Source organism: Lepidochelys kempii, chromosome 7 (genome assembly GCF_965140265.1).
Source record: "Lepidochelys kempii isolate rLepKem1 chromosome 7, rLepKem1.hap2, whole genome shotgun sequence".
In the NCBI taxonomy this organism is placed as follows: Eukaryota; Metazoa; Chordata; order Testudines; family Cheloniidae; genus Lepidochelys; species Lepidochelys kempii.
In genome coordinates this window covers 92459371-92482202 of record NC_133262.1, presented here as the reverse complement: position 1 = coordinate 92482202, position 22832 = coordinate 92459371, and the positions used below count along the sequence as shown (strand labels likewise).

The window sequence follows — 22832 nt, the reverse complement described above, 5'->3', positions numbered from 1 at the left end:
CTGACCTCTGTGACTAAATCGTATCCTTAACTATCATGTGCAGGTGGAATTTAAACTCTGACATACCTGTACAATAGGCAAAGATGGAAACAGTTCTGAAAGAGATATTGGTTTGACAATCTCCTGAAACAAAAAACAAACAAAAACACCATGCTTACAATGTATTAAACATGAGGGACAAAAAATTTAGGCCCAAACAGCACAGCTTCTAGATAGAGGGGGTTATAAAATGGTAGTTTAGTCATGTACTGAAGGACCCTGTAATTCCCTAACCTTGCTTCCTTCTTAGATCACTCACCTAGATGTATGCATAGTTATGAAGTTATTACTAAGTACAAATAAAGAAAACAAGAATAAATATTGAAACAGAGCCCTACCTGTTTCTTTTCTTTGAAATCAATGACATGGTTAATTGCAACAGTTGAATATCCCACTAGAAAAGGTAAACATATGGTAAATTTTTTTTGTCCTATTTACTATTTAATAGAAATTAATCAGAACAGAGAGATTTAAGATTAGCAATTAAACTCCACACATCATTTACAAATCTGAAAGGTTTCTTTGTGTAATAATTTGAGATTTCTGAAAACAGAAAATCAGTAGGAAACATGATGCCTTAACATTAAAAACATTTTTTTCCCTTTAAATACATGAAGAATTATGGTCCCTGTCCTGCAAACAATTATGCAAAATACTGAATTGTAAGAACACAAGTAATCCCATAAAGTGTTTGGACTACTTGCTCCTTAATGTTAGAGCAAGCCACAATTGCTTATAGGACCAGTGCCTGAAGGTATGTCTCTACACAGAAAACCGTCCCCCCTCCACTAAAACACCCTGCTGCAGAGTGTCTCGGGATACGTCTACACTACAGTTAGACACCTACAGCTCGCCCGTGCCAGATGACTTGGGCCATGTGTACACTTACATAGCTGTGCCGCTATAAAATTGCCACGTAGGCGTGTTATACTGACAAGAGAGAGCTCTCCCATCAACATCATAAAACCAGGTCAATGAGTGGTCGTACCTATGTCAGCTGGAGAGCGTCTCCTGCCAACATAGTGCTGTGGACACGAGTGCTTATGCTGGCAAAATTGATGTCACTCAGGTGGGTATTTTTTTTCACACCTCTAGGCGACAGCAGTTTTGCTGACATAAGTGCTAGTGTGGACATGACCTTGGACTTGTGGGGCTCAGGCTAAGAGGCTGTTTAATTGCAGTGTAGACATTTGGGCTCAGGCTTCCTGAGCTCTGGGACCCTCCCACCTCACAGGGCCCTAAGATCCAGCCTGAGCCTGAATGTCTACACCACCACAATTGAAGAGCCCCTTAGCGTTAGTCTGAGTCAGCTGGCACAGGCCAGCCACAAATTTTTAATTGTGTGGCGTAGACATACAATCAGAGCCCAAGGCAACTGACTCAGGCTCCTGCTGCAGAGCTAAAAAATAGCAGTGTAAACATTCAGGCTCTGGGTGCGGGCTCTGAAACCCAGTGAGACCCTCTCCTTCGCTGTGGCTCCAGCCTGAGCTCGGAAAGCTACATAGCAACAAGTCCCAACTCCCAGGGTGGATAGTATAACAGTGAAGTTTTACTGGCAATAGTGCACATCTGCCAGGATAGAAAGGGAACACGTATGTTGGCTTATTCATTGGACCTATCATAATAGTTAGCCATGTTATCTTTCCAGCCTCAACATACAGGAGAAGTTAAAAATGTATTGCATGAGGTGATGCAAACAGAGGGACTTAAAACTGGCCACTAAAACTTATTTTGTTAAGAATACCCCACGATGCACAGTTTGTTTGCTAAACAAAGCATTACCAACGGTGCTAGGACAAACACAAAAAGACACACAAACTGTAGCATGAGGTTGGCTTCCAAATTAGGAGATTTAAACCCCCCAAAAATCACATTTAATTTTGGCCTAGGGATCTATTTGAAAGGAAAACTGGAAAATCACGTTCTCTGAGTCTGGAGCAGGTGCCTGCAGTGCAGAGAGCAGAGGAACTGCATAGTTTCAAACGAGCACCCCAGGCTCGGGAACCAAGCTGAGTTGGCAGGACGATTCCGCACCCATTTCCCGAGGCAGTCTATGCCAGGGGTTCTCAAACGAGGGGTCGGGACCCCTCAGGGGGTTGTGACGTTATTACGGGGGGGAGTCACTAGCTGTCAGCCTCTACCCTAAACCCCGCTTTGCATCCGGCATTTATAATGGGGTTAAATATATAAAAACGTGTTTTTTAATTTACCGGGGGGGGGGTGTCGCACTCAGGGGCTTGCTATGTGAACAGGGTCACCAGTACACAAGTTTGAGAACGACTGGTCCATGCGCTGAAGCGCCCCGCACTGCAATGAGGCTGGCGCTACCAGCACAAAGGCCACGGCTCACCACCAACAAGGGGGAAGAGGGGGAACAACAGGGCTCCCCGCACCCCGGCTCCACCCCGCAGGGCGGGGCCAACAGCTCCGTGCCTAGGGAAGGGGGCATCCCTCGCACGCACGCTGCCGCGGGGGAGCGCCCAGCGGCTCGGCTCTCGCAGCGGGAGTCGGAACCGCCCCCGTGGGTTGAGAGGTGCTCGGCGCTCCCACCCCGAGCCCCGCACCGCCCAGGCCCTGCCAGGCTGGGAGAGCTGCGCGGGGCCCCGCCCAGCGCCCTGGGAAAGGCAAGGCGGCCGCTACTCACGGTGCGCGGCGGCCTCCAGCAAACTCTGCAGCGACTTCCTCTCCGGCGCGCCCGGGACGTTCAGATCCGCAAAAGCAGCAGCCATGCTGCAACCACGTGGCGCCGGCAGCACTGCGCGCTGCAGCACTGCGCGTGCGCCTCAGGCCCCGGCTCCGCCCACGGCATGCTGGGAGTTGTAGTTTGGTGGCGGCACGCTGCTAGCTTCCCGCGCGGTGGTGCTACTGTGGGGGTGCGTCCGCCCCCCTCCCCCGCCCCAGCAGCGCGTGACGAGTCACACCGACACTGAGCGCAAGGGCCCGCGCACATCGCGCGCACTGTCCACGGCGGCCGCCACCAGCGCCCCCAGACTCTCCCGGCTGCACCCAGGGCAGGTTCCCCCCAGTGCAAAGGCCCGGTCCGCTCCCCCAGAGCGCCGCACTGTCAGCGAGCCCTGCTCGGCGCGCATCTCCTGCGTACGGTGCTTACCACCCTGGGGGCAGCCAGCCTCGGCCAGCGGCTTCGGCCTCCCGGCACGGCCCCCGCCAGCAGAGCAACAGGGAGAACCTGCGGCAAAATGCCTCAAGTGGAGGCAGCGCCCGCCGCTGTGCTGCAGGCACCAGGCACCAGCCTGCGGAGGCCAGGGGCAGCTTTCTGTGGGCAAGGGACACAGCACCTACGTTGATGCTGCTTCCCGCCCCTACCTGTGGATTCCTTCCCTTGTCCATCCCTGGCTTCGGGATGCTGAACCCCCGGTGCCTCATCTGCAGAGGCACATTTCAAAGAAGCTCAGACGGGTGAATGTCAGAGTTTCTGAACCCCTCAAGCCCCCTCCATGGATGTCTCCCCAGGGCGGGATAACCTGGCTCTTAGCTACACTGTAGTTCGGTATATACGTATTTTGTGGAGGTGGAATCCTTTACCGAAACAAAGTTGAAACAGAAGACGTGGTGGGGGGCTCCTTGTTTGCTAGAGAGAACAGCATTGCAGCCACTAGATGGAGCAGTTATATTAAACAATTATTACCCATGAAATTATTTGAGGCTCCAATGGAGCATTGACAATGACAAGAAAAGGGGAAAATGGGTTTTTAAGACTCCTCATTTTCTGATCGATTACATTTAAAATATAATCGATGTTGTTTATAAATAACTATATATTTGGCTTACATACACTACTAATGCATTTTAATCACTGTTAGTGAACCCCCCAAACTAGCATTCAAACTCTGAGGGAAAATATCAGAAAAGTTCTAGTGGTTGAACATTTAAAGAAAATAAACGGTGCCTAGATGGTCATGTAGGTACCTAGATTAATAGGCAACTAGTTAACTACACATTTTCAACACAACAGAGTCAGGGTTCTACTTAGTTTAAGTTTTGGGTGAAATAATTATTTTATTCATACCAGTTAATGCATCTCCACTTATAACTGCCTAGATACATTGCTCTTTCCAATACCAGTGCTTCAGTTCTTTTATTACTTAATCTTATTGGCTCCTTCCTGGGTTATCCTAAATGTATCTGTTGCAATTATTATCCATTCAGTACAAGCTACGGCTGTTGTAACTATGCGCTCTACAATCGATTATACAAACAATGGGAGAGATTCCGTGCTTGCTCCTGGTTTAATCACAGGTAGCTACCTTAGAGTGAGCCAGTATTTCTTCTTCTCAGAGTCTTTAGGGACTGCTATGGTGAAAATATGCATTTTACAGCAGGAATGGAAAACATCAATACTGGGACTCTTTTTTACTTCCTTTATGAGAAAATGCCAGAGCCTAGGGGTGGCTTTATTTTCTTCTACCACAGACTTATATCTGGACTTGAGATGGATGGAAGAAAGCCCTTTTGGTTTATGGGTGTCAAGAGTCAGTTATCAGTCCAGCATGACCCAAAAGCTGCAGTTTCTTAACTGCTAGGGGAAAATGATGGTCTCAGTCAACGAGAAGGTGATAGTGATCTCCAGCCCTTGAAGAATTCCTTCTCTCAACTAGCACCTCTTAGGTCTTTCCGTGGTTCAGGTTGAGCCAACTATTCTTTTTCCAGGTGCTAATCTCCTTGATACACTGGAATAAATAGCACTGTTTGCACTGGATGAAAAATAAACTGTGTTATATGTCATTTGAAATATTTCTTGCACTACAGCCTGTGTCAGTTTTACAATGTCCTGTAATGGAAATACACAGGTGTTAAATAGAAGCAGCAATAACAGAAGGAATTCATGCATCACAACTGTTGGAGAGGGGAAGCTGCTGCCCATTATGACTCTAAAAGGAATAAGAATAGTCAGGTTAGTGCACTTTCAACACACAGCTCATGGCAGCTAGTGTCAGACTCTTTTGCCATAGCTTTGAGTTTAACCTGTCTGGCAGAGTATTTCTTATTAAGTACTCCTATCTCAGTAATTCACAAATCATAGAATATCAGGGTTGGAAGGGACCTCAGGAGGTCATCTAGTCCAACCCCCTGCTCAAAGCAAAACCAATCCCCAACTAAATCATCCCAGCCAGGCCTTTGTCAAGCCTGACCTTAAAAACCTCAAGGAAGGAGATTCCACCACCTCCCTATGTATCACATTCCAGTGCTTCACCACCCTCCTAGTGAAAAAGTTTTTCCTAATATCCAACCTAAACCTCCCCCACTGCAACTTGAGACCATTACTCCTTGTTCTGTCATCAGCTACCACTGAGAACAGTCTAGATCCATCCTCTTTGGAACCCCCTTTCAGGTAGTTGAAAGCAGCTATCAAGTCCCCCCTCATTTTTCTCTTCTGCAGACTAAACAATCCCAGTTCCCTCAGCCTCTCCTCCTCATAAGTCATGTGTTCCAGTCCCATAATAATTTTTGTTGCCCTCCACTGGACGTTTTCCAATTTTTCCACATCCTTCTTGTAGTGTGGGCCCAAAACTGGACACAGTACTCCAGATGAGGCCTCACCAATCTCAAATAGAGGGGAACGATCACGTCCCTCGATCTGCTGGCAATGCCCCTACTTATAAATCCCCAAATGCCATTGGCCTTCTTGGCAACAATGGCACACTGTTCACTCATATCCAGCTTCTCATCCACTGTAACCCCTAGGTCCTTTTCTGCAGAACTGCAGCATAGCCATTCAGTCCCTAGTCTGTAGCGGTGCATGGGATTCTTCCATCCTAAGGGCAGGACTCTGCACTTGTCTTTATTGAACCTCATCAGATTAATTTCATGCTCCTGTTCACCAGAGCAGTGCCCTTGCTTGTTTTTGTTGGTGCAGGGTGAATTTTTCGTGGTGGTAGAACTTGTCTCCCAGGGACATAGCATCTTCACTATAAGTTTTGCCATGTCTTATTTTCAGGTGAGATGCCTCCATAACAGTTTCCAGGTAATTGCATCTGTGTTCTCCCATCCCCACCCTGTAGTTTACTTCAGGGGTTCCCAGTCAAGTCTCAGGTCTCCGACTCTTATCTGTCTCTGGGCAGGAACCCTTGTCCCACTCCCTTCTGACCAGACGGTTTTAAGGCTGCACTGCTCTGTGCCTTACACTGTGATATTCCTTGCAAACCAGTCTGCCTAAAGGCTACCACCTGTGCTTTGCTTTCTCTCCAAGGGTGATGTCCAGTGTATTGCAGCAGTCACAAGTTACCATGCAGCTCTTTCTAAGCAAGCCAGGGTGGATAAAAATCAGATTTTTTTTTATTTAAAATCGGATTTTTTTGATAAAATGCTTTTTGAGGAAAAAAACCCTTTTAAGATAGATACATTATAGCTTAAAGATATCTCACTATGGAATAGGGATTATAAATTCTAATTCTATAGTATGAGACAATATATTCATGTAATGTTTAAGAAAAATTTTGTAAATTAGTTCCAATAGTTCATGGATTAGGGACCCAATTTTATGGGGTTCCAGGGGATTCTGTATAGATTATTTAGGTTAATTCTTCTATCTACCCAATGGGACTCAGTGCTCAGTCTAGAAGACACCATCAGAGATGATTAGTTTTGCAGTTCTCAAACTGTGGATTTGTGTCACCAGAGATAACATGCTTGTTAACAGCAAAAATGTTTTAAAATAAATAAATATATAGAGGTGAGAAATAACAGACGTCAACCCTATTGTCCCCCTGCAAATTTGTGTACACATAGTCAATCCTTACCTCTCTCTAAAAGTGCAAAGTTTCAAAAAGTTCAATGAATAGAAGATTGTTGGGGCGGAATAGATCTGGACAAGGAGAAGATGTCTGCAGATAAATGTGAGAAGGGAGAGACAGGCAGTAGAAACAAAAGTGAAACTGTTTGAGCAGCATATTCCAGAAGTCTTGAGGTCTTTCTGAGTGTAGCCTTCATTGATTTGAGATCTACCATACCATTCTCTCACTAGAAGGGAAAACCTGTAATGGAAGCAGGCCGTAAAAGAAACCCAGTTTGCGAATATTTTAATGAAGTTCCTCTACCTGTGGCAGGCATGCAAAATGCAAACAGTGCAAAGAAATGCAAGGCCTGGCTGCCCAAATGAAACAACATCATGAAAAGTTTTCCTTCTCAGGAGGAAGCTGCATTGAAGATGATGAAAGGAACATGTCTGAACATGCAGGATCTTCAGGTTGGGAAACTTTTTTATTTCATACTTCTTTCTTAAGGACTGCCTGTCTTCCTTCTGGACTATTTTTGAATTCTCATGTTTGAGCAAAAATTATAGTTGTTACTTTATGGTACTATCATTTTAGATGCAGTTGTGATAAAAAATAAATAGCTGAAATAGGTAGATCTTCCTTTTACAATTTCACCTTTAAAGCAGTACTATTAGTGAATGCAATGAGTAATACTAAATGAGCAGTATGGTAATAATAATTAAATAACTGCCTTGATTTATTTTGTTTAGGAGAATCCATCCTCCACATACAGGATTCTGAAGACTATCCACCTTCAAGATCACCATCATTTTCTATAGTTTCAGAGTTATCTGCCAATGATAGTGTATCAGTCACATCATGTATGTCACATAGCCACAGTATAGCACCTGTAGCAAAAAGAAAGAAAGAAAAAAACCCTCCAACATCCAGAAACAACCATAGATAAATTTGTGAAAAGAACCAGCAAATTACAAAAAGAGGTAACTGATGAAAAAATTGCCCAGTTTGTTTATGCAACAAACTCTCTTTTCTGTATGATTGAGAGCCCACATTTCATTAACATGGTTCAGTCATTACGACCAGGATACAGTCCACCCAACAGAGCAGATGTCACAGGCAAATTGCTGGATAAAGTGTATGAGAGAGAAATTGACCAGTGTGCAAAAGGTCTAGAGGTTGAAATTGTTAACCTGAGGCTTGATGGAGCAAAGTCCAGAATGATTCTATGTTCCTGTGTGACAACAGAAGAAGGGAATGTCTTCCTTACATAAACAATTGATACATCAGGAAATGCACACACAGCAGAATACTTACAAGAAGTAGCAGTAAAATCTGTAACAAACTGTGTGTCTAGGTTCCTCCCCACTCTGAACTCTAGGGTACAGATGTGGGTACCTGCATGAAAACCTCCTAAGCTTACTTTTACCAGCTTAGGTTAAAACTTCCCCAAGGTACAAATTATTTTACCCTTTGCCCTTGGAATATCCACTGCCACCACCAAACTCTAACTGGGTTTACTGGGAAACGCAGTTTGGACACGTCTTTCCCCCAAAAATCCTCCCAACCCTTGCATCCCACTTCCTAGGGAAGGTTTGGTAAAAATCCTCACCAATTTGCATAGGTGACCACAGACCCAAACCCTTGGATCTGAGAACAATGAAAAAGCATTCAGTTTTCTTACAAGAAGACTTTTAATAGAAATAGAAGTAAATAGAAGTAAAGAAATCACCTCTGTAAAATCAGGATGGTAGATACCTTACAGGGTAATTAGATTCAAAACATAGAGAATCCCTCTAGGCAAAACCTTAAGTTACAAAAAAGACACACAGACAGAAATAGTCATTCTATTCAGCACAATTCTTTTCTCAGCCATTTAAAGAAATCATAATCTAACGCATACCTGGCTAGATTACTTACTAAAAGTTCTAAGACTCCATTCCTGTTCTATCCCTGGCAAAAGCAGCATACAGACAGACAGAGACCCCTTTGTTTCTCTCCCTTCTCCCAGCTTTTGAAAGTATCTTGTCTCCTCATTGGTCATTTTGGTCAGGTGCCAGCAAGGTTACCTTTAGCTTCTTAACCCTTTACAGGTGAGAGGATTTTTCCTCTGGCCAGGAGGGATTTTAAAGGGGTTTACCCTTCCCTTTATATTTATGACACTGTGAAAAAAAATTCAAATGCCTAGCATGCAGTTTGGTCACAGACAATGCTAAAAATGTATTCAAGATGAGAAGAGAGTCCCAAGCTAATAACATACAGTTGCAGCGCTCATTTGATGTAACTCCTTCAGTGTTCCAGAAATAAAGGCTAATGTTGTTGAAATTGCAAAATACTTCTGTAACAACCACTTTGCAGCAGCTGCTCTGAAAAAAGTGGGAGGAACCAAGCTAACTCTCCCACAAGATGCGCGATGGAACTCAGTAGTGAACTGTTCTGAGCCCTATAGCAAGAACTGGCCTAATCTGATGACAGTTTGTGAACAAAATCATGAAAAAATAGATGGCACCGTCACAGCCAAAGTTCTCAACATTGGGCTTAAGAGAAATGTTGAACACATGCCAAGTATCCTGAAACCTATTTCTGTAGCCTTGAACAAAATGCAGGGAAATAGCTGTTTTATTACTGAAGCTGTTGAAATTTGGAAGGAACTGAGTGAGATCTTAAAAAGAGAAATATGCAACGACAGAGTTAAATTACAAGCATTAAAAAAAACGAATGGGACAAGCACAATCTCCAGCTCATTTTCTTGTAAATATTTTCAATACTTGGTACCAGGATCAAACCTTAACTGCTGGAGAAGAGGAGTTGGCTATGACATAAACATCCAGCAATCATCCCTCCATAATGCCAACTATAATAAACTTCAGAGCTAAGGGTGAACCATTCAAGAAATATATGTTTGCTGATTATGTTTTAAAGAAAGTCACACCAGTGAACTGGTGGATGTCACTTAACCACTTGGATTCAGAGACTGTTGAAGTGATAATCTCACTTTTAACAGCAGTAGCTTCTTCTGCCGGTGTAGAAAGAATATTTTCTTCCTTTGGACTAATTCATTCCAAATTGAGAAATTGTTTGGGACCTGAAAAAACAGGAAACCTTGTTTTTCTTTCCAGATTATGAACAAACAGGAAAATGAAGGTGAAAATGACTGAGTTAGCTGCAGAAGCCAATATTTTAAGTTTCTTCTTTAAGGCTGACATAGTTGATTAAATTTTTATTTTTTTTAAATATTTCATTTAACTATTTTAGTTAAACAATTTTAACAAAAACAAATCTGATTTAAAAAAACTTGAATGTTTAACTACATTCAAAAGTTTATATGCTTATTTTGTTAAAATATTACGTTTGCTGTTGAAGAAAAAAATCCAGAATATATAACGTTGTTGTTTTAGTTAAATAAAACAATTTAAATGTCTGTCTGGTGATGTTCTCCTCCTAATACAGCATGGCAAGAAAATCCTCCAAATATTAATGATTAACCTGTTGAATTGGAGATATTTATGAAGTCACTGGGAGGTGAACTATCTGCTTCAATTACCTTTGGTAAATGAAATAAGAAATCATTCATTTTCTGATATAGCTGTAAAACGAATCTGAAAAGTTTTCAAAATAAATCACTTTAAAAATGTATAGTGTGTACTTTCTAAAAATGAAACCTACATCTATTTCTGAGTTGTGAAGGATATGTGTTAAGGTTATAACAACCAACAAGAATGCACTTTTATGTAGAAATCCATGGTTAAATCCAGTCTTCCTGTCTAGTGATTTAAATCAATTTGATTTAAATCAAATCCACCCTGAAGCAAGCCCATTTAGTCTTAAGGTAAAAGTATAACAGAGAAAACATCTGAAAACAATAAACAGATTTAAACATACATTAAAGATACCAGGAGTCACCCATCATTCTTAGGGGGCCCTAGTAGGCCAAAGATGTTCCAACCCTTCCACAATGGGTGGGGCCCCTCTAGGACAGAAGGTCCTGTCTATTTGCTGGAGTAGAAAAGATCTTGTGACAATTCAAGCTCATCCTTTTATACCAAAAGACCTTTCTTTGTCTCTTAGTCTCTAGAAAACCCAGCTTGAACCAGCTGTTTAGTTTGTGACTTGCTTTAATAACCCCCCTCCCTGACACAAACATTATTTTTGGTTCCTGGAGGACCTATGGTTACCCTCTTCCATGGAGAAAAACACAATCATACTCATATATAAACCATTCATAAATTAAAGACAATGACCCCCAAAGATATTGCATATGCGGTATCTGTCACAGCTGTGCTGCCTGCTGCAGTTAGTATATGTTGGCATCAAAAAAGTGAAAAATTAATTTCACATTTGTTTAAGTTGTGCAGATGCTAACGTTTATTTTGACAAGAAGAAAAGAAACACCAAAGAAATGAATGTTTACCACTCTGTTTTACTACCACAAAATGATGATTTATTTTCACAAAGCCAAGAAAAGGCAGTAAAGAAAACTGCAGCTGCACCATCTCTGCTACAAGTCAAACAGAAACATGATTTGCTAAATACTACATGCTGGGAATAGAAATCAAGGTTCAAATAATAGTTTCAGAATGTAATTCAGAGAGTGGTAAAATATGTTCAACATGTTGACAACATATCCTCCGCAGGCTGGAGGGATATTTACCTATATCTTATTTATTATTTCCAGCACATTAATGCTCAGAGCAGCAATAACTTACCAGACCTTTATGCAGTGATGAGCTGCCAAAATCTTACCAACGGGTTCCCTCCTCACCCTACGAGGGGGTCGTTGCCAACCCCCGCCCCCCGGGACTCCTGTCCCAGCCAACCCCCCCGTGTTCCTTGACCCCCACCCAGGACCCCTGCCCCATCCACCCCTGTCCCCGACTGCCCCCAGAACCGGGCAGGAGGGTCTCGTGGGCCACCGTAGTGGGTGCCCACCCCACCCCTAAGAGCCAGAGGCACCTGCCGGGGGGCGAGGTGGGGAGTCCCGGAGGTGCTTACCTGGGGCAACTCCCAGGAATCATCCAGCAGGTCCCTCTGGCTCCTAGGGGCGGGGGAGCGTAGCAAGGGGGGGAACAGGGGGAGCGGCTGCTCCCCCACTGATCACATCAAAAGTGGCGCATTAGGCACCGATTCCCTGGGTGCTCTGGGGCTGGAGCACCCACATGGAAAATTTGGTGGGTGCAGAGCACCCACCGGTGGCTCCCCACCCCGTGCTCGGCCCCAGATCACCTCACCTCTGCTCCGCCTCCTCCGCTGAACATGCTGCCCAGCTCTGCTTCTCTGCCCCCTCCCCCGGCTTCCCACGAATCAGCTGTTTGTCGGGAAGCCTGGGAGGGCTGAGAAGCAGGCGGTGGCTTCACACTCGGGCCAAGGGTGGCGGAGGTGAGCTGGCGTGAGGAGTAGTTCCCCTGTGGCGCCCCCCCCCCGGCCCAGGTTATCTGCTGCGGCGTGGGCGGCCCTCCTCATGCCTCCCTGACCCCAGCTCATCTCCGCATCCCTGGGCCTGAGCGGGAAGCCGTGGCCTGCTTCTCAGCCTGCCCCAGCTTCCCGTGCGAACAGCTGATTTGCGGGATGCCTGGGGGGGGGGGGCAGAGAAGCAGAGCGGGATGGCGCGTTCAGAGGAGGAGGCGGAGCGGAGGTGAGGTTGGGCCAGGAGTGGGGCTGGGAGCTGCCGGTGGGTGCTCTGCACCCACCAAATTTTCCCCTTGGGTACTCCAGGGCTGGAGCACCCATGGAGTTGGCACCTAAGGTGCCACTTTTGGCCGGTTAAATTTAGAAGCCCTTTTAGAACCGGTTGTCCCTCGTGGAACAACCGGTTCTAAAAGGGCTTCTAAATTTAACAACCGGTTCAAGCAAACCGGCTCCAGCTCACCACTGCCTTTATGGGCACCAACGGAAAGGAGATGCTGATTTTCAAAGGAGAAAGAGTTGAAAGGAAAGAATAAAGAGAGAAAAGAATAGGTAAACACATGACATGAAGATGGACAATATGGATCAGACATGGAAGGAAAGGAAAAAAGGGATAAAGAAATAGAAGGGAAAAAGCAAAAGAATTTTCTGTTAATCATACTTCTTTATTTTGTACATTTCTGACACCATCCTGTATTTAAATTTCGGGAGGAAAAGGGAGGGATGGTGGTTATTTTGTGCATTTTTGTCAATTTGGTTGCTCCTTTGCTTCAAGTGGTTAGCCAGTATTCAAGGCCTTATTGGGTTGTTTCCATTAGAAGGAGAAATTTACGATATGCATCAGGTATTTATTTGGTGCAAAACTGTTTATTTACAAAGAACAGCTGTCAGTTTCCTTTCTCACAAATTCCAAACCTGCCTTTTCAGCCAGTCTTGTTCCCCAAGGAACTCTGCTCACTCTCAAGGCCACTCACACCCTATGTCTCTAGCTTCCTGCCTCTCAGACATAGTCACTTGCAGCTGCAATCAGTCATTCCCTCAGCCTCTGCATTGCAATCTTTCCCAGGAAACTTCTTGGCCAATGTGGCTTCACTATGCTCAGGTTTTTCCATGTAGCCCAGTGCCTTGGGTGGTAGCTTCCTATTGTTTCTAGTTATCTCACTCCATAAAGGGGTTTAATTGCTTCTTCCACTTAGCCTGAAAAAAAAGGTGGTTAGCCCACCCATCAGCTTTAATTAGGTATATGATTGTCTACTGACTAAAGAGCCTCTTGATGGCAGCCATTAACATCTTCCATCATAACCATATGAATCCTGCTGGCTCCTCTGTATTCTTTAGTTGTCAAGTAAATGCAGAAAAGACAACAGCTTTGATTCTCATTGGATAGAGTGAGAGTAGGGGGCCACAGGGAGCCTGATTCATAGACACCCAGCCCTAGCACAAGACAGGGCAGCAACATACGTTGTTGGTGTAAGATCCTCAGGGACCTTACACCAGCAGCGGATCAGCTGTGGCAGAACTCTGTCCCACCACGCCCCTTTCCATCTGTCTCCTGCACCTGACATACCCCTTCCTTCTCCTTACACTGAGGGTCAGGGCAGCTTGTGCAGATGCAATGGAATCTCCTCTAGTGACTTTCCACTGGCAGAGAGTTCCTCTTTCCTCCACATTTTATTGTCTTTAACTTTTTTAATTCCTTCAGATCTCTGTTTCATAATCTCATAGTTGCATCAGGCCTGGCACTACTGTGGGGGAAACGGGACATTGCCCGCCCTCCCCCTCACATGATCTACAAGAGTCCCCACAGTTGTTGTTAAAAAGGCCAAAATGTGTACAAAGTTATCCAATGTTAAGCAGCAGAACAGCAGCAGATTGGAGAGGCTTCATCCTTTATATATAAGCCCCTTCGTTTTCAGTTTAAACCATTTTTTAACTGAAAAAATCCTGGTTTTTACAAAAAGTATTATTCATTTTTTTTCTGATTTTCACCCTACTTTTGTATCATTTAAATATATAAAAATAACTTACTTTATTAGGAAAATACAATACATTGCATGAGAAATGTATTATGCTAATACTTTAGTCTGCGTGTATAGGCAAAGCTGCCTGTTGATGTAAGGCTTAGCCTATTAGTCTAGAAGATACACACAAACAGGCAGGCAAGCTCTGGAGCACATGCGCATCTGAACATACTGATGAATCTCACACCCATCACCTACACATTTCAAGCAGTTAGCAGATAACGGTTTAGAGATCTGACACACTAAAATGGGAAGAAAACAAAAATCTCTCCCAGAAAACATTTCAGAACACAAGGAAGTATTCAAAAAGCTCTAAAAAGACCCCCAAAATGGGAGAAAAGGATGAAGTTGCGTATATGCGCTACAAATGGTGTTGCCCAATTATTAAATTGAACTATTAGCCTACCAATATTTACACGTCTCCAACAGCAAGCTGTTTATTCAAAGGAAAAGTTTTATTTGTGGGTTAAGAGATACCCTGTTTTCTTAAACTCAGAGGTAGGACTGTATCTGCAGTTCTATTTTAGTTCTGCAGCAAACCACACTGAACTCCATTACGCATTAATCTACTGAATACTTTCCCCTTGTCCTTCACCGCCGCACGCCCCGCTCCAGAGGGGCAGGCTACTGAAGCCCGGCTGCAGGCGGGCGAGGGGCGGAGCAGCCAGGGCGACTCAAACTTCCCTCGCCGCCGCAGGTAGCTGGGCTGGGCGAGGGCTGCCGCGGCGGCTGCAGCTGCGGGCGAAGCGCAGGCAGCCTCCCGCCAGCCGCACGGGTCAGGAGAGAGCGGCGGCCGCTGGGGGGCGCGGCCTCCCCGACGGGCAGCGCTCAGCGCACGCGGACGCCATGGCGCGATTCCCGCCCCCGCGGAGCCCGGTCAGCGGCGCGGGGCACGGGGAAGTTGAGGCACCCGCTCCACCTGTGGTGGCGATGATCAGCTAACCGGGCTGAGGCGCTTCTCCCGCGGACGGCCGAGCCCCGGCCCGGGTCGGGGGGGCGAGCCCCGGGCAGCTGGGGGCTGAGCGGGCTCGGGGACCCTCCCCAGGACCCAGCGTGTTGGGAGCCGGCGGCTTCATGGGCAGCACCCGTCGGGATGGTTATGGACAGCAACAGCAGTCACGTGTCCGGCCACCTCCGCGCCTTCGCCCTGGAGGCTCCCCGCGAGCTGAGCGGCAGTGGGATGGTGGCTGGCTCCCTGAACCCCCGCTGGCTGAAGATCATCCAGGATGTCACCGCCAGCCCCAGCCCCGCTTTCAGCCTGGCGCCCGAAAATGACACCGGCTGCGGGGAGCAGATCCTCAGCTACGGCAACATGGAGAAAGTTGTGATCGGGGCCATCCTCTCCCTCATCACTCTGCTGACCATCGCGGGCAATTGCCTGGTGGTGATCTCCGTGTGCTTTGTGAAGAAACTCCGGCAGCCCTCCAACTATCTCATTGTCTCCCTGGCTTTGGCTGATCTCTCGGTAGCGGTGGCCGTCATGCCCTTTGTCAGCGTAACGGACCTCATTGGAGGAGAGTGGATCTTTGGCCACGTTTTCTGTAATGTCTTCATTGCTATGGATGTGATGTGTTGCACTGCTTCCATTATGACTTTGTGTGTGATAAGTATTGACAGGTGAGTGCAAAACCCGAGATACCAACATCTCCTGTGTACTTGTGCTGCGTGTGTAGCTGTGTGTCTCTCTTTGACTGGAGCCGAGACAAGCAAACTGAGTGACTGCCCCCCTTTGAACAGTACAGTGGCTAGGAGAAAAAATAGAGTAGAAACAACCTACTACTGCAAAATGGTTCAAAGTTATTTAGGTTGATAAGTTAGCAGAGAAGAATCTTGAATGCTGACTGCAGCTGGCAAATATGGTGTATGGCAATTCCACTAGGGGTCTCTTTTGCTTGCTTATTTTTCCTTGGGAAATAACAACAGATATTCTCAGAGGAAAAATGGATGGCATTTTTAAAAAGAAAAAATCAGTTCAATCATAGACTAAGCTATTTTACACCCGCAGCCTATTGTTGCTAACCTACACACAGGCAAATACATGTGAAAAATGTGGACACTAAAACAGAGTGGGGGGAGCGTGTGTACTGACTGCAGGACAGCTTACTAGTAATTTGTTTCCAATGTTTAAATCGAGTTTATGGGTTTGATTCACCCCCTAAAGCTGAGGGAGAAGAAGCTTCAGGGAGCCTGCTGTGACTCCCTGATTCCACACTGGGTATAAGTTACAGCAGGCTAGAGGCTGTTGTAATTTATGCCTATGGAGGATTGACACAATAGGGCCAGTGCTCTGCCTCACCCCCACCAAACTCCCTCCCTCAGTATGCTGCCTGTATGAGGCAGCAGCTGGTTCCATCAACTTTATACCAGCTGGGATTTCCTCTCCACCCAGTGGTTTTGCCAATGGCCATTTACAGCCCTTGTGCTACCTGAGTGGTGCAAAGGGGTTAGAGAAAAGGAGAGGATCTGGCCAAAGATATTTCATAATTTTATTTAAACTATTGGGAATTTTGCTTCTATGGTCAACAAAAACATAGCAATTTGAAACCTTGAATTAAACAGCAAGTGGATTTTATTAATCAATATATATCAGTAATAATTGCTAGCATTGATAGGACCATAGGAACTGCCTTTTTGGAACAGAGAAGTGGACCATTTATTACTGTGTCCTGTCCAGGCCCACCGACAGGGGGTGGGCAAAGGGGACAATTACCCAGGGGCCCGGGCGATTTAAAGGGCCTGGGGGCCCTTTTAAAATCGCCTGAGCAGGCCACAGGGCTCCTAGGCATGCGCAACTGCTCTGGGGCCAGGCCCAGCGCTTTGGTGACAGAGTCATCATTTTGGTGACAGATCCTCAGAGGTGACAAATTCATCGCTTCTACCCTGGGCCCTGGCGCCCCTAAGGACAGTCCTGGCCCTGGGGCTCAGAATTCCTATCGGCAGGCCTACTCCTGTCTGACAGTGTACCAGCTGTTTCAGAGGAAAGTGCAAGAATCTTGCAAAAGACATGTTTGGATAACCTTCCCTCAGGAAAGTTTTCCTCCTGATCTCTAACAATCAGAGGTTATCTTATGACCTGAAGCATGAAGGTTTATATCCCCTTCAAAACTCTTGTTTATTAATATTTGCTGTTACAATTGTGTATATTCTTGCTAACTCTGTATTAACCAATCCTTAGTAGAATTCTGATAAGCTCTTGAATTCAATTATATTTTGTAGAAATGAGTTCCACATACTAATTTAATGTTGAACAAAAAAGTATTTCCTTTCATCACTTTTAAATTTGCCACCTTTAAATTAAATTCTTGTGTTATGAGAAAGGTGAACAGCAGTGACTGACTCACCCCCCCACCTTTTTTTTTTTAACTATTCATTAGTTTGTATACCCTTTTATCCATTTCTGTGGCAAAAAGTCCCAATTTTTAAGTTTTTTCATGACTCTAATAATTCTTGTTGCCCATCTCTGAACCTGACATGCCAAGTAAGGCTGTACCATTGATTTACATAATTGCATTGTAATATTTTCAGTATTATTATTCTGTTTCTTACACATTTTTGTTTGCTATTTTTGGCCAGCGCTGGGCACTGGGCAGAGGTCTTCATTGAGATGCTCCGGTCTTTTGCCTGAGTTGTTATAGTAACCCTAGTAATAAGTGTTAAACTAATTAAACCAATGATAGAAGTTATACACATGTAACAAGGAGATAATATATCCTTTTAAGACAGAATCTGGAACTGGAATTACAAAATGATTGATTTTTAATGGACAAAAACAATGAAAATATTCTCTCATTTTTTACTTTGCTTATTCCTTGTTTTGTATATTACTGAACAAATACTTGTATTAAAGCAGGTTCTTTTGATTCTTAAAGAGTTCATACTCTCCTGCTGCTTATTTCCAACTTAAAATAATAATTCTCTGTGAAGCCTGATGCCTTAACTTCTGTTTACTTCAAATCTATTATACAACTATGAGTTGTGATGCTGCAGATTAAGGCTGATGTCAGGTAAGGAACAGCTGCAGATAAATCCTTAGTGAAATCTTACTAAATGTTTAGTAACAACTAAGAAAAGAGGAATAAAGAGATGAGCTAGAAGCGTAATTATTTTAATGGGGTTATACTGGCATAGCAGTGGATTACCAGTGGTGAATCAGGTGCAGGGTTTTTCAAGGTAACCATGATATATATTAGCGACTTTTTAGAGATGTGAAGATGCATAAAATATTTTCAGCAACTAGAAAGGACCAAAATTTAATCTGAGCAACAAACTATCACCCAGATAGCACTGATCTCATGCTATCTCATTTACAGTAGAATTACCCTTTTGTGTAAGTAGAAAGCATTTCATTTATGGGTGAGAGTTGCATATCACTGAGTAAAACTCTATGTGTAAGGTGGTAACTTGCAAATCACATGGTATGCATTATTTAAGAGAGTCCAAAAAATTTCACAAAGAACAATGGATTTGATGGAAGTGCCTGTATATTTGATCTTACTTTAGAGGAAAAAAGCCTCTGGGAGGGGAGAGAGTCCATCCTACCCCAAAAACCTACTCTGTGGAACAGTGTAGGGAGCACATACAGTAATCCAATTAGCCTCCCCCTTGTGGGAAAAGCAAGAAGCAGGATTTGGAGACAAAACTAACCTGTTGGGCATACCATTTTTGCTTTTCATTGTTAGAACTCTAAGCAGAAATAGCTCTTCCTGCAGCAAGTCATCTTTCCCAGAGATGAGAATCACTATTAGTCCAAGGAAAATCTTGAAAGAACTTAAGTATGTAATGAAACTAAAAATCACAGTTTCAAACAAGCCATCCTTTTCAGTTTTCAGAGTAGCAGCCGTGTTAGTCTGTATTCGCAAAAGAAAAGGAGTACTTGTGGCACCTTAGAGACTAACAAATTTATTTGAGCATAAGCTTTCGTGAGCTACAGCTCACTTCATCGGATGCATTCAGTGAGACCCAGGAGACAGGGGTTGCAGTATGTGTGTGAAATTCACTCCCACACACAGGGCCAGCACAATCTTCTGTACCACTTAAATCTCACTGAAAGCCCTTGTGTGCTCAGGCCTCATTTTCAATCGTGTTAAGCAAAAGCCCTGCGAGATGCAGTCTAACACTTTTAAAGTCCTGTTGTAGCCTAGTGCAAAGCCTACACCATGGCCAGCTAACATGGCTTCAGAGTGGTTAGTCTGCATCGTAATGCCTCTTTTCAATCTGTTAAGCTAACTCAGTTGAAAAACACACCCTTTTTGCCTATCAAGATATATCCTCTGTGTGTGGTGTTCTGCAGCACCCTGCAAAATCCCGAAGTATTCATTCCACAGGACCACAATGCGTTTCAAGTGATGGCATTTTATAATACATAAAATATGTGCAGTACTGTATGTACCTGAGAGAGCGGAACAGCTCAATGTATTTGCATAATACTTTACTGACATTCAGAGACAGTTTGTTGAAGGAGAATTTTGATGCATACCAAATAGAAGGCTAAAACTGAAAAGGTGATGGAATAATAGACCTATATGCACTTCAGTGATAGGCAATTTTCTTGTCGTACTAAAGATATGCAAGGACTGTATCCAATGTAAGATATAGTATGCAATTTGTTTTTTCACCCTCTGGGCCCACTTTTCAAATATAAGTTTCTGAACAGGATGTCCATGCTCGCCCTGGTTACTCAAATTGACACATGAGCACATAAAATGGGTATTTATTTCCCTAAGTGCTGCTTTTAGAATTCAGATACATGCAGTTACTGAGGATCTAAAGTGAAACCCAGACGTTGTCTGAAGTATCTGAATAAAACAGCTGGTAAATATTTGTGCTCTTTGTTGTATTAATGAATGCTACATTAAGACTGTGCAAAGCACTTATTAAAATGTTAGTATAGTGATCACTGACACTTTACAGGCTCCACAGGGACTCAGCCAAATTAGAAAAGGCACATTCCGGTGAGTATCTATACAGGACTGAACTTAATGGAGAATCTAAGGTAATATCCGTGACAATATCAAACATTGGAATTTTAGGCTTTTTGCAGCCCATATCATCTCTTCTACCTTCACAGGATGAAAACCCCACAGATCCTCATCAGGGAGTGCAAAAGTGGGCAGTGCCACCTCTGTGGCATCCCCCCTATATCTTGTGGGAGCCTTTCTTTGGGAATAGGTATCTGCCTATAGGATGGGGTGTCTGAGTCAGAGGTGGTGTAGGGTGGAACTGGGGAAGTCAAGCATCATTCTTCCACCACCAGCCCCATGAAGATTCCAGTTTTGTGAATGATGCCTTTCATACTTCTGGGGTAACTGCACCACCTCACAGAATGGCACCAGTATATGCAATTCACCCCAGCAGGTGGTACTTCTCTGGATTTGTTTACTGGTTCCCAGGTTTGCAATAAATTCTCCCACCTCACTGATTTGAGTTCCTGAATGGGGCTTAGTAACAATCCCTAGACAGCCATCATACAATCCCTCATAAATATGCAGATAACCTTATTCTCAAAGATATGCCTGTGTTTGTCATATATGTTACAATGACACTTCAGAAATGAGGTTGAGATCCTACTCCTACTGAAGCCCCCAGAAATTTAGTCAATGACTCCTTTGGGAGCAGCACTGGGCCCTAAAGCATAATCTGTGTCTTGTGATTGCATGGGGGAAGATGAGAAAAAAGTTAGGGATTAGGGATGCTTAGGTAGCTACGTTTAAGTACATTAGTTACTATTATGAAAACAGACTACTCAGAATAGGAAAAGCTGCAAATTTTCCTGCATTAGAGTCAAAAGATTATTGGGAAGGCTTGAATGCTGCAAAGTAGGTGGGATTATTGGATCAATTGCTAATGGATATTTTCAACTACATACATTTTACAACTCTGCTTTTCATTGAAAACAGCTTGTTGCATTTTCCAACGGAAATTAACTGCTGATGCTTGCTCCTACATGGATATATATTGTGGCTTAAATTTTAACAAGTGATTAGTGATATCAGGTGCCCAATTTTTGGGAGCCCACTTCAAAAAGGGCCTGGTGTTCAGCACCTGGGCACTGTGCATTTGTGCATTTCTGACAATCAGGCTCCTTTTAAAGTGGCTGAAGCTGAGCACACAAAATTACCTTGTCATTTTTTAAATGTAAGCTTATGCATTTAAAAAAACCAACCAACCAACCAAAAAAACCCATGGTTTATTCCCCAGTTCTTTTACCAGTCTGAGAGAAGGGAAGATTCCAACTGTTGCTCAGTGACCAGAAATTACTTTCATGTTAAAAAGAGGAATATTTTTCCAAATAAAAAAAAAAAAAAGAAAATTGCACAAAGATTTTGGAGCTGGCTGTCGAGGCCATAGGAACTGTCCATTTCATTGCATCTCCTCAGGGAAGGGAAAATGGGGACTTTTCTTCCCAGAGGAGAAAGAGTTACACCAAGATTCTTATTCACTCTCCTCTTCCATAAACGTCTCGGGCTGCTAAGCAGTCAGCAGAATAAATAGTAATTCTGATCATTCTACTTGCCAGTCCACAGTTGGCACATCCAAGAGAATGGCTGCCTATTTGGCAAGTTCTCAGTGTCCCAGTCCAGGCCTGTGTGATCACATGGTAATGCTTAATCCTTTATAGCAATGTTGCAGATCTGAATAGAGAGGAGGCTTCTGGATGTGCATTTAGGCCCAGCACAAGTACAAATTGTGCTCATTGGAAGGAGGCAGAGAGGGGGTGGAGCCAGAGTTGGACCAGAGACAGAGGGGGAAGGGAAAGTCTGACATAGTTCTAATGGAGCTCGAACATAGGTCAGCAAGAAGTGGCAATAGGGCATATTGGCTATACCATCTTAATTCAATCCCTGAGACTTGGAGCTAGATCACAAACCTCATGTGAATATTTGCTCTCCAGGACAACAGAGATAATACAGAACATCTAATTTTCCTTCTGCGTGCTGCAGGGAAAGCTAGATTTAGTAAAAAGAGAATTTCAGTCACCAGAGATGGGCAGAAGGGATTAGGCACCTATGTTTTACTTGTCTCTATAATTCTGAGGACTCTTGTGAAAGCAGTCTGTAGGCTGATACATACTGCTAAATAAGTCAGCGTTTGAGTTTTGAAATGGTAGAAAATGAAAACTATTCAACCATTTGAAACGATTTTGCCAAAATTAAAAGTCTCCTTTTGTACATAAAACTAGTATCATCATAAAGCCCTGAGTGAAAAATTAAACAGTTAGAGCAGTAAAGTTACAAGATCACTTGCAGCTGATTATCACTAACAATTAAATTGTCAAATTTCACCTTAACACACACAACTCCTGTTGACTTCAGTGGGAGCTGCAGGCACATATCTGAGGGAAGAATTTGGCTCTGTCTGGTTTCTTAAAGTTAATATACTTTAAAATATGCTTTGGTTGTTTTTTCAGAAAATTTCATACAGTGCATCAATTGTCTGATACTCTTTGTATCTGTACATGCAAAGATAATTAATCATTTCCACCACTAAAAAGTTCCCTTTGTGAGGAATCCATAGAGATAAAATTATAAGCAGTTGCAGAAATATTAAAATAGAAAGAGAAATCAGAAAGTGAGTGATATCTCAGCTGTCAAGGTTCCCTCCCCACTCTGAACTCTAGGGTATAGATGTGGGGACCTGC

General features: G+C 43.9%; 2 protein-coding genes across 8 annotated transcripts in view; one reads left to right on the top strand and one right to left on the bottom strand.

The window, feature by feature from the left end:
* The window catches only part of RPP30 (ribonuclease P/MRP subunit p30), a 30337-nt gene extending 27543 nt beyond the window's left edge, over nt 1-2794 (bottom strand). For all 4 annotated transcript variants that reach the window (XM_073353819.1, XM_073353818.1, XM_073353820.1 and 1 more), the window contains exons 1-3: nt 2684-2794; nt 378-433; nt 67-123 (exon numbers count right to left, since the gene is read on the bottom strand). In XM_073353819.1, the coding sequence (XP_073209920.1) occupies nt 67-123; nt 378-433; nt 2684-2768 (198 nt within the window). In that variant the 5' untranslated portion in view covers nt 2769-2794. The remainder of the gene's footprint in view (nt 1-66; nt 124-377; nt 434-2683) is intronic.
* Nucleotides 2795-14823: 12029 nt separating this feature from the next.
* Nucleotides 14824-22832, top strand: part of HTR7 (5-hydroxytryptamine receptor 7) — a 41876-nt gene continuing 33867 nt past the window's right edge. For all 4 annotated transcript variants that reach the window (XM_073353815.1, XM_073353813.1, XM_073353814.1 and 1 more), the window contains exon 1: nt 14824-15811. In XM_073353815.1, coding sequence (XP_073209916.1) covers nt 15288-15811 — 524 coding nt within the window. In that variant the 5' untranslated portion in view covers nt 14824-15287. The remainder of the gene's footprint in view (nt 15812-22832) is intronic.